At 39.0% G+C, this 12,961-nt stretch overlaps 1 protein-coding gene across 1 annotated transcript in view; it reads left to right on the forward strand.

The window, feature by feature from the left end:
* The window catches only part of LOC135218623 (endoplasmic reticulum membrane-associated RNA degradation protein-like), a 374,806-nt gene that overhangs the window by 108,331 nt on the left and 253,514 nt on the right, over positions 1-12,961 (forward strand). Inside the window, 1 exon segment of the mRNA XM_064255060.1 lies at positions 10,182-10,292. Within this exon segment, the coding sequence (XP_064111130.1) occupies positions 10,182-10,292 (111 nt within the window).

A 12,961-nucleotide genomic window follows, 5' to 3' on the forward strand; every position in this document is an offset into this window, starting at 1 on the left:
GACAACATTAATTTAAATGAAGCAATTAATTATGCAGCCTGTTCCGATATTAGAGATTTAATTGAGCATAATCCCGCATGTCAAATGTTAATATCATTGTGCGATTAGGCCTACACATCACATTCTTATATTTTGAGGCAATGGCAGGGCATAGGCCATACACGTTAATTTCTTATTGCAAATAGTTTCCATTCCCGTATCTGTTGGAAATCAGGTGGCTTTGAATCAACAGAGCAGCTTAGACCCCACTATACATAATGTATATGATACATTGGAACTTGGAATGTACCGTGATGCTTAAATCTCATGTGACATGACTCCATAGGATTTAAATTCACTAACTGGCAACCTAGCAAGCTCCATATTTATCTATTATTTCCATGCGGAAACACGATTATTGCATACAATAAGGCCATAAAATGCTTCATAAGAGTGAAATCTGTCGTATATTTCAAAACTGCAAGAAAATGTCACGTGTAGCAAATTTAAGAAAAAAAAACTTTCGAAACATTTTCAAAACTTTCGTTCACACATCGGTGAAGCATTTGACCAAAATGAAGTCGTCATCAAGCATCAGTTCAAATGTTAAATAAAAAAAACGAAAAGAAATTTCATAACATTAACAATGCTTCCAAAGCAAGCATAAAATTTTAAATAGTCCTATTTGTTTGCTTCTACACCTCAATGCAGAAAAATTTAAATATGTATTCTACACAAAAGTATAATGCGCCCACCGATATCAACGTGTGAGGGGAACGTGTGTGACGTATCATTAGTGTCGGTGCAACAAGAACCACCCTGTGTAACATAAGTAGGTCTACACTGAGTAGCGACGATGAAATTATCTTGAAAACATTTACTTTATATGTATTAGAGGAATATTTGGATTTTCATACATAATTATTTGTTATATATATAATATATAGATATATATATATATATATGATAAAATATATAATATATATATATATATATTCTCATGAAAAAAATAAGTGCACATATTTTTCCATGACTTATTCCCGCTTGTCCACATATGTCATAAACGCCACGTATGCGTCAGTTGGTAACAAGAACGAGATGGTTCTTAAGTCACATTGCCTTTTTCTTGTCTCATAACTTTTAATCTCCATGGAATGCACTCATACCAATTGTATTGCATTAATTTCAACTTGCATAAAGGAAATAAGTCCTTTCTAGTGACAAGCGTATCCATAAAAGAACAAACAATTCAGAAGGTAAGAGGGCATTGTGGCTATTACAGTTATATATATATATATATATATATATATATATATATATATATATATATATATATATATAGTATAAGTGTGTATTTATCAGTACACACATGCGGTACATATATACAATATTCATATATGTATGCACATACACACCATATATATATGAAGATAAAAGGCCCATAAAACACTATTTTAATGTTGCAATCATACACTTTCGAGCGCTTCTTTCTGTTCTCCTGATCACTGGTAAAATAGTGTTTTATGGGCCTTATATCTTCATATATTACTGTTGTATTACAGTAAAAGACATTACTATGATGTGTATTATGTATAATATATATATATTATATATATATATATCTCTTCTATATATATAATATATATAAATATATATATATATATATAATATATATATATATATATGTGTGTGTGTGTATATTACATAGTCAGACTGTATTTCTTGCTGGCCTACGAAATTGGTCAGAAAACGAGTGTGGCGAAACATTGTATCTGTGCTGAAAATTACGTTCTCTGAAATGATAGTCGTCAGCATTGACTCTCACGGAGACAAAAGGAAATGTTCTTTGTTAGGGGAAATTTACTGTGGAAGTTTCCTCGAACGAAGTGTTCGTGTATGCTATGCGTCTGTTCCGATGGGCGGAACCAACGAGAGAGAAATTTTACCTTTTAAGACTAGTTGTTTCTTGGTTCAAGTTATGAAATAAATAATGAGTTACGCCACGAACTCTTTCTGTGTATTAAACTCGTTATATATCAGTTTGAAGGAGGTGTGGCTTATGAGAAGTGTTTGTACATTTGTATATCGTTTCACCCTTCCTAGGGCTTTCCATAGAATTTTGGAGACATTATCGATCCAACCCTTGAGTGAAAATGGAGGGTGGCGTGAGAGACCTTGAAAGAATCTAAGAAGATGGCCGTAAGAGAAGCAAGTGACATTTTTCCTCACTAATCTGTTTTTTTTTTTCTTCTTTTTCAATTCTTGTATCCTTCTTTATTATGTGCCGGTGCCATAAACCCTTTCCTTCTCATGTTTGATTCATGAGAACTATTATCAGTTTGTTTTTGTGGACTCATTTATAAAAGGTATTGCTATTTCAGTTATGATGTGTGCTAATAAGAGTCACATTTCCTTTTGACAGGAACTCTGTTGATCTGACGCTTTGTCGGCCTCTTTGAGCCGAATTATTACCAGTTTTGATAAGCCTTAATTGTGTATATTGACGGAATGAAGAGACTATACTTGTCGCAAATGTTATGTCGACTTGCACTAGGTTCGTGCCCGATGTTATGGGCTGATAACTCTACTTTCGGTGACAGGTTCCAGCCCGTGCACAAGGACAACTCGAATGGTAAACACGGAGGATTTTTACAATTTTATTACAAAACTAAAATTTACCAATGTTGACAGTGAAACAATGCTCAGCACCCCAAATTTAGATGAATTTAACGTGGCCACGCGACCACTCAAAAGCACACAAAAATCACTTAAATTCAAATAATACTTCATTAGCTCAGCAGAAAACACTTGCTCGAAGGTTCATTAATCAATAACAACAATGATTCTGATCGATTAGCCCAACGGTGGCTAAACAAAGAACGATAGTGTTGCTATCTGAACTACGTTAATTAACAGACAGAGCGAACTTGGGGTGCGGCTAGGTTTTATACCCGAGCGGATCGGGTTAGTCATTTTAGTCAAATTAATTTCCTTTAAAGAAGGAAACATTAATTCGTTTTTATATAATTTACAAAATAACAAGAATTTAGTGATTGAGCTATGAGGGAGGAGAGGCGATGATTAATAAATATGGACACACATAAAGGAACCATTTCATTGCTGCCGCCAATCCGCCTTATACTTGAGAGTAGGGAAAAAGACCCCATTTCGGCTCAACCTCAACACCCGACCCCCAATTCGGCTCACAGGCGATAAACCCCATAGGCCTGGGTTTATCTTAACCTCATGTACGTTGACCATTAACGACTCCACGGGAAAACCACCAAATATTTCACTCTAGTTCAGAAAAGAACCCCAAAATGGGTCATGATGAACTCTTCGGATAGGGAAACCTTGGTTTCGCTCGACCCCTTGAAAATACCCAAGCCCATTTTCGCTCAAGATATACTCTACAGATGAAAAAACCACCAACCTAACCCAACCCAACCTAACCTAATCTAACCTAACCCACTCATACTAATCTTTTTCCAGATCAATCTGGTCGGGGTCTTGGAATTTATCCCATTTATATAAAAAGGCCAGGATTCCCTTTTTACTTTTTAAAAAATATTTTCGCTGTTTTGCCATAGCTTGTTGGTTAGATTTTGCTGTTGCAGACTGACTGGATTTATAACGCCTTTAACATTTCCTGGTAATTTTTCTCAAATTACCACAGGTTTTATCCCACCAAGGAACAGCAGGTCTGTGTGGTTTCCCTGTGGTCTTAGGTATAGAGTTTTCATCACTATTCAATATTTCAGAGGCAAACTACTCATAAGCCTTTATATGGCATTTGAAGGATTCAAATTCCTGGGATAGGTTAAGGCCTTCTTGAAATTTTACACAATCTGCATTCTTTTCCTTCCATTTGATAAGATAATTCGAGGGGGCATTTCTCGCAAACTTAAGGTGAATGGGAAAGTGATCACTGTCATGTAGAAACTCATCTACAGACCAATTAAAATCTAGATAGAGAGAAGAAGAGTCAATGCTGAAGTCTATAGCAGATGAACCACCTGTGTAATTATGGTATGTTATAGTACAATCATTAAAAAGTTTAAGATTATTATTATTAACAATGTCATCAATGATCCTACCCTCTGTGTCTAAAAAATCTCCACCCCAAAGTGGATTGTGAGAATTAAAATCACCAAGAAGTAAAAAAGGAGGAGTAAGTTGATTAATTAAACCTTGAATGTCCCCAAGAGTGAACCTACATCTTGGGGGAAGGTAAAGAGAGCAGATTGTGATTGCACAATCAAAAGTAGCCCGGATAGCAATTGCTTGAAGCTCTGGGTTTAGAGGAACCGTAAAATATTTAATTCTTTAGTAATAATTATTGCAACACCTCCATGGGCACGATCCCCATCAATGGGGCTTATCTTATAGATTTCATAGTTTACACCAGGATTGTATACTGAATCCCCTAATTTAGTTTCTTAAAGACATACAACCCCTGGGTTATGCTCACTCAGTAATACTTTTAGAATTTCTGAACGAGTCCTTAGTCCTTTACAGTTCCATTGTAAAATGTCCTGTTTGAGTTTTAGTGCTAGGATCTACCAAGGGAAATTCTATATTGATCAACACTAGTTTTTTTTTCTTTTGGGACTTTTTAAGTTTCTTTAGATTGTCTTGAGATATGTGGCTTATGATTACGTTTTTTATTAGGTTGCTTTTCCTCAAATAGGTGGATCAGAAAATTCAGAACAGTTTCAATCTTAATTTCAAAAAGGCCCTCCAAGTGGAGGTAGTCCAACCACACTGGCATATGGCCAGTATTGTCAGATTGATGTAGTCTGTAGTTCCTGTGCCAGGTACCTAGCAATGTTAGATAAGTAATCCCTATTTTAGATCAATTTTGGAAAATACACATGTAAAGGTTGCAGCACAGAGAGAATATTGCATGGATGACATTACCTGTTCTAGGTGTGGAGATGCACTGAAAGTTGAAGGTTTTCCCATTCACTTCCAGCTGTGGAAGCAGGCTGGCAATCACTTGGGAGGTGGTTTGCTCAACATCCACTTAGTCAAAGCAACCATCTGCCACAATAGTGAGTCTGCCCTAGATCCATTCTGTCACTGTGAGACCCTGGATCAGGCCAGGAACTCTCGTAGATCTTTCCTAATCCTTACCTTAATCTAGCTGGCTGGAGACAGCCAGCCATGAATCATCCCACGAAAGTCCCAGCCAGCCACACTAAACACCTATATATAAGGTGTCAGGTCATATTTGCCCTACTTGATCAGGAATCTACCACTTGCAGGTTTCATATGCAATCCTCTCTGGGGTGTCCCTGGCTAGCAAATCATATAAGTAGAAAGAGTTGAAAACCCTCTTACCTGAGCTCAGGATAATGTTCAAGCTGAAGTTTACAAACTAGAATCCATACATGTCTCCCTGTCCAGAACCCTAGGAAGGGAAAAGTGATAGCAATGTGTCAATATGTATCTTGTAGATCAATAAAGACATTTTTGGTCTCACATGGAATAAGCAAACGTACTTGAACACAGTTGTCATCTGGAACCTCTGGCACATGATGTGTTTGTTCAGTCTTAATAGGTCATGGATCATTCACCATTTGGAGGAGTTCCTCTTGAGGCACCACCTCTCTGCCTGGAGAGGTTTTGGTCCGCGTTGGTTGGAGTTCCAAGACTGTTCAGGAGTAGGAGGCACATCGCTTTGGGAGTCAAGAGTAGGAGGCATATCACTTTGGGAGTCAAGGTCTTATCCTAATGAGGAACTAGTAGACTGACTCTTTTCGTAAACTTTAGTGTCTTGGTAGCCTACTCCATGAACCTCCCTTTCTCAGCAAGAGTATTTCTATGGGAATGATCTTCAAGGTTTTTTTAGCCTTCCCTAATGGCTGAAATTTGGTATCCAAGGTAACCATAAATTCTTGGGATCTTCAACATACTGAATTTAGTGGCACCAAGTTTCAGGGGTTTTCCTGATACTGTGGAAGCTCTCCTTGTGGACCTCCTTCCTAAACTGCCCAGGCATCAGCCAGAATCTCCGTATGAGGAGAATCCAGGGGAGGCAGGTTTGACCAGGGTTACTAGATCACCACCAATTGGCAGAGCTGGAGTCTCAAGTAAAGGACTAAGGGCCATAGGAAAAACAAGTGGAAATTCAGGGGGAAGAGGGGTCCTTGTTGTTTACAACTGTTATTGGCTTAAAAGCAACACCATCATTTGAAATATAATTACAGCTTTATCAATTTTTAGGGTTGAGTACTGTGGAGGTGAGGGGATGAGATTGTTGGGCGAATGCTCACAGGTTCATGGAAGTTGAGAGAGAAGGGTTGGCGGGCCTTTCAACTGCTTGAGAAGCAACAATGTCATTTAAAATGTCATAATTTGTCATTTCTTGTATCACTTTTGAGTGGCTGAGAAAGATATGTCATTACTACGTCATAGACATTTCGCCGTCTTTGGCTTCTTGTGGGTGTGTATATTTCCTCTTCTAACTCCCTTCTATTTCCCTGCTTCAGATGGTCAACTCTGACAGTGACAAAGAGTTTGTGATTTTGATATCAAGTATGGTTTTATGAAGTTGGAACACTTGCAGACTTAAAGATTTGAACAGATTACGGAATAACATATCTACATAATATACCCTGGTCTGCTGCATTGTTTCAGAACTTTTCTTGCCCATCAGCTTCTGTCTGTGTGTGCATATGAATATGTACATCATGTATATGTGCATGTTTATAATGACATAATGCATCACACTGAGGTTAACTATAGTAGGCTACACACTTGCTGCATGTTTGTTGCCTTTCTGTCTGTATCACTCTTATTTCTTTCGCCGATAAATCTTTTGCACAGTTTATATACATTACACTGCACGGTTTGGTTGCCATTTTGTATAGTCTGTACTGTGTATTCTGTATTGTTTATAAAGATGGAGTGTACTGAGTAGTGGCAAAATAGAAAATTGAAAGTTACACAATGGCATTTTACATTCAAGTGTGTTTTCTTTACCATATGCAGAAATTTCCAATATCTGCAAGAGGCTTGGATGTATTATTTCGGATATAGGATAACTGCTAATCTAAATAGTTCAGCACAATGTATGTGAAATACAGGAGAAACTGCAGCTCAAACAGATGTACAATCATTATGTGAGAAAAATAAATTATTCTAAGTACATTAGGAAATATACAGCAAATTAATAATGTCTGATAAGCAAGGATCAGTGCAATGGAGGCAAACTAGTAAAAGTGCAATAAGAAATTTGCGTAATTAGAAGTTCAGAAAAATATGAAAGATAACAATTGAACCTAGTGTGGCCGGAGAATATTAATAAATAGTAGGTTCTCCTGAGCCAAATAGGAGTAAGATGAGTCTCACACAGATACCCCAATGCTAAAGGGAAAGAAAATCCCAAATAAGGAAATTTCTCAAGTTCTTTTTTGTATGAAAATAAGAGAACTAAGAAACGTGAAAATAAGAGAGCACTCAAGGTAACATGGAAGTGGAAAATATTAGGAAATTATATTCTGATGATAAACTTGGAATAGCAAGTTTTAAAACGAATTTGTATTTTTCCTAAGACACAAACATGTAGTTCTTTACATAAGGATTTTAGGATTTTACCTTGTAACATGAGCTGAAATGGCCATTCAAACATTGACAAGGTATTCAACTACTGACAGGCAGGGGAAACCCCGCCCACCTGTTAGTCTGCGTTCCACTTTCCTTCTGATCCAGGTACCAGAATGAAGGGTGGCTGAGGTGAGTAGTAAATATAAATAATTTCAGATTTGTAAGTAAGGAAAAATACAAATTACTTTAAAAATTTGTTCCTACAAACCTTCATTCTTTACATACAAGACTTACCTAATGGTGGGAGGAGTCTGGGCAAATCTCTAAACCAACTGGTAGGTTCACCCAACCTGGGATGTTACCTTCTTGAGCTGTTAGGAGCAGAGGAAGGAACCCCACACCCCTGGAGTATATGCATATGTGATGTGGCAGATGGTAGGCTTCTGGACCATTGAGTAAAGGGTTTGTAAAATCCCATCTGGAGTGTCGGAGACAATAAAATGGATAAATATGATCATCGAACTTGCTTTATTGTCTGTCCTCCTCTCCCCTCGTCAAGAGAGGAGGGAACCTTGCATTCCTTCACTGCCAATGGAAAGACTGGTGTTCTGTCAGATAGCTAACCTGCACAACGTCTGTCCAGCTTTTATATGGAATGGTACTGACTCCATTTACTGGGAAAACAGGCAGTTAGAGATAGGGAAGAGAACCAGTCACTCCTAACCTGTTTCTAACAACCAGATACCTATACGGGGTGCTACCTGTCCCAAAGGGAGCTGGACTTGCTAACCAACCCATTGAGCAGCCACCACTGGTCCATGGTAAGTGTGTCCAAGGCTAACAAGCAATTTCCATAGGTAAAATAACATGCCCCTCTCCGTACATAATACCTGAAAGCAGACTGGTTCCTACTGAGTGCAAATAATGATCTCTCGTCTGGGCTGCAATTCTTCTCCACCCCGAATGAGAAGATGCCCATGGATCAACTTACAGAACCAAGAGGAGGTGTACTTGAAAGACTCCATCCTTAGCTCTGTCAATACTAACAGAAGAGTTGTTGATACTTAACCAAACTCAGTAGTATCTCACAAAAGTCCCTACTGAAGTTCTTCAAAGAGGACAAGACCGTTCTGTATCTTTTAAAAAATTCGGGAAAATCCTGAAGAAACAGCTTCCATCCTCCCAAGTGCCATCATATGAGAGCCAAAATGACTCTTCAATGCCTTGCCAATGTCAGAGCTAACCCAGACAATCCCTGGATTTAGCCTTAAGTCTGACAACCGCCGAAAAGACTCAACCAGGCTACAAGTCAAACTCCTAAGGAGGAAGTGATGAACCTCTGGTGTTTGAATCCCCCAGAGAAAGAGAGAGAGAGAGAGAGACTGAGACTGAGACTGAGACTGAGACTATTAATGTTTCTCAGGAACACAAAAGATCCCCCCCTGAAAAAGGAAAAATCTGTCCCTAGCAACAAGGCTTGGTTGAAGGTTGACCAAGCCTATCCAAAAATCCAGGGCAGAAAGAAGCCTTAGGGCAAAAGCAGGTGAGCAAAACACCACTTCCTGCTGACAAAAAGCTCTAACCAAAGATACCTCATCTCCACATTAGTAATTGGAGAAGATACTAGTCGTGTAGACAGCTCGAGGAATGGAAGTATGCAAGAACTTCAATGGTGAGCGAGGAAAGAACCCTCTAACCAGGAGAGAGCTGAAAAACATATAGGCTTGAAGTACCAGATTTCTCAACGCCTTGAGATATCAGATATGAGCAGCTGAATCCGAGGTTAACTAGAGAGGAATATCTCTTAGGATCCTGGACCACAGAACTAGCAGGCCTGGCAATTACTTGGCATGGACACATGGGGAGCCCAAGATTTTGCCGAGGGCATAAGAGAGAGAGCAATCTGCTACCGACTTCATGCTGAGAAAGCGAAATGGCAATAAATACGTAAGGCTCAAAGTTGCCTTTCAGGAAAAGAACCTTTTCTCTATGCTTAAACCAAAGCAAGCATGGAGAAGAACAAGCCCCAGAGAAATAGGGGCCAATGTCCCTGTTTCCTGTTTCCAGCTGTAGAGCTGGTGTCAAAAGGATTTAGTCATCAGTTCTAAAGGAAGACTCACCACTCTGAGCAATCCCCAGAAGTCTGTCCTTCCCCTCACTGGATGCATTTGACCATGTAAGCATCCCTGGGGAAACTAGCTGGCACTCACATGTTATAGACTCAATTACATGAAGACACGCCCTCATGAAACTAGGTCGCAAGAGGAGCCATGGTTGTTCTCAGAACCCGCTTTTACAAGGAACAAGAGGCACTTATGTGCATCTCCTGAGTTTCCTAACACAAGAATTTAGAAAAAGACTCGTTGCTGCTGTAAACCAGCAACCCAGTAAGTCCTTAGGGATGAGGTTACTATAAAATATAGCACTACACCCATTTCCTTGACCCAATTATTGTAGATTCGCTTTTTCCCATTTACAATCCGCAGATGAAGAAAAATATCATGTGATATATCTATATATATATATATATATATATATATATATATATATATATATATATATATATATATATTAGGATAGCCTAATTTGAATCAAGTGTCCAGCTTATAATATTGTTGTTCTTGAATATTATAATTTATCTTTATTTACAGGAAGATGTGGTGTCAGATTGCTTCAAGCTAGTGTATTCGCAGAAATATGAGGCTGATTATCTTTTAGCCCTGTTGATGATTACATCTGTATCTGAACGAGCCATAGGAAATGTAAGTGCATACTGTACAAGTAATAACTGATAATCAAATACTCTACTATTTAGACTTACAAGCAAAGCATAGTTTTACATAAATATTGAATTTTCATTGGATTTTATGTAGGATATCGATTGTAATTATAATTTCTTGTAACTGGATATTGATGTAGGACTTCAGCTTTTTGAGGGATTTTATATGACTATATACATAGGGTGTAAATCACAAAAGTAGAAAACATCACCATCTTTTTTCTCAGCATGGGTGGGATGCATACTTCCTATTTTAAACTCGGCCACCGAGACTGTTAAAGGGGTAGTTGAGAGTGACCCTGGCGAGTATGTGGGGTGTGTCAAAGCATAATTTATGAATATTCATTTTATTTTTATAGTCCCCTTAATATCGTTTTTTGTTGCAGTTTTGAAAAGAAAAATGAAACAGAAATTTTCCTTGACGTTCCAAAAACATTAACATAGTAGTATAGGTTATTTTTGTACATAAGTTTAGTTTGCAGAATTATTTATTAAGAAAGTACTCATGAAGTTTCATTTATTTTTAACTGTGCTTAAAGGCATCTGAGTACGATTTTCCTTGAAGTTTTCTGTAATCTATTTCTTCCAAAGATTTCTAGACTGCCTGAGCTGACAAGGATGGCTTAACTAAAATGAACAAACTACATATGGTCATGCAGACATATAGTACTGGAGTAGAGGAAAAGACCCCATTTAGACTCCACTTTTCTAATCACCCCCCCCCTTCACCCCCCCTTCTCCTGATAAGCTCATGTACAAATGTGAGGCCTAAAAAGAGGCGGGGCAACCCCAAACCCCAAAAAAGGGGCGGGGCAAACCCCCAAAAGGGGGCGTGGCCACCCTGACCCCAAATCGACTCCACTATTCTAGGGGGCGTGGCCACCCCTGACCCCAAATCGACTCCACTATTCTGGGGGGCGTGGCCACCCCTGACCCCAAATCGACTCCACTTGTCTTATAAACCCATATACGTAGATGACGTGCAAAAAAGGGGGGGAAAAATGTGGCCACCCCTGACCCCAAATCGACTCCACTTGTCTTATAAACCCATATACGTAGATGACGTGCAAAAGGGGGGAGTGGCCACCTTGACCCCCAAATCGACTCCACATTATTGATGACCTCATGCACGTCCATGAGGTCCAAAAGGGGTGGGGGCGTGGCCACCTGTGACGTCATGAAACCATACGGGAGTAAAGCCCTCATATCATCCCCCTGACCCCAAATTGACTCCACTTCCTACCCCCCGTGATGTCACGTAACTCTACGGGGGATATAAAACCATTTTTCATTTCATCCCCGACCCAAATTGACTCCACGTTTCCTCACCCCCCTTGACGTTCATGTAACTCTACAGGAATAATAACCATCATTTCAACCCCCGAACCCAAATTGACTCCACTTTTCTACCCCTCATGACGTCACGTAACTCTACGGGAATAAAACCATCATTTCAACTCCCGACCCCAAATCGACTCCACCCTTATGCCCCGCACCCCCCCCCGTGACGTCACGTAACTCTACGGGAATAAAACCATTCTATCAACCCCCAACCCCAAACCGACACCACTCTTAAGCCCCAGTGACATCACGAAACTACAGGAAACAGGAAACTCTACAGGAAACCCATCATTTCAACCCCCGACCCCAAATCAACTCCACCCTTATGCCCCCCGTGACATCACGTAACTCTACGGGAATAAAACCATCATTTCTACCCCCCGACCCCAAATTGACTCCACTTTTCTGCCCCCGTGAATTGTTTTCAACGTAACCGTGACGTTTACCTCATCCTCCTCCTATAAAAACTCTAAATTTATATATGCACATCCCGAATATAGCCTCTATCGACTTCTCTCCTCTCTCTCTTCTCTCTTATCTTCTGTCTCCCTTCCTCTCCTCTCTCTCTCCTCTCTTTCTCGTCCAAGCCGTTACATTTTGTTTTATATACACACAGCTGCTTAGATATTCGGAGTATCATGATAAAAGGATATTTGGCGGCTGACTTCAACCTCACGTGAGACATATATTTATCAATTTGATATTTCCCCCAATAACCGACAGGGATGACGTTATCCGATGATGAATCACGCACACACACACACGAGCTGACTTCAACCTCACGTGAGACATATATTTATCACAGAATTTGAGTCTTAATCTCCATTTTTCCCATGCCAAAGTATACCCAAGGACACAAGCACACTTTTCAATTTTGTTTATTTATAAGTATAATATCGAGTTTGAAAGAGGTTAAATGAAAAATCAAATGACAGACAAAGAATGTTATTTTTATATTGTACCATTTGCTTAAATACGGGTAAGGAATGAATTAATATTCCATACAAATACATACAATGGAAATAAACTGTACAAACACGTCAAAAACAATACTTCATCGAAACACATGGCCAAATCACAACCCTAGTATATGCCACATATGTCTTCCCCAACAGCTTCCCGACCGTGTATCAAAGACGACGTTTCATCTAATACCTCAAAGCTTTTAAATTTAGCTAACAAGTTTTTCATATATAAATCTTCCACGCAACGTTCCTCCAACAGGGATAAATTCTTTTTCATTATAGCCATGCAACATATTTTACCAATTTTGTTCATTTCATCACTGAATGTAGCTAACACAGGTGAATA

The sequence above is a fragment of the Macrobrachium nipponense genome, chromosome 9, assembly GCF_015104395.2.
Source record: "Macrobrachium nipponense isolate FS-2020 chromosome 9, ASM1510439v2, whole genome shotgun sequence".
Classification (NCBI taxonomy): Eukaryota; Metazoa; Arthropoda; class Malacostraca; order Decapoda; family Palaemonidae; genus Macrobrachium; species Macrobrachium nipponense.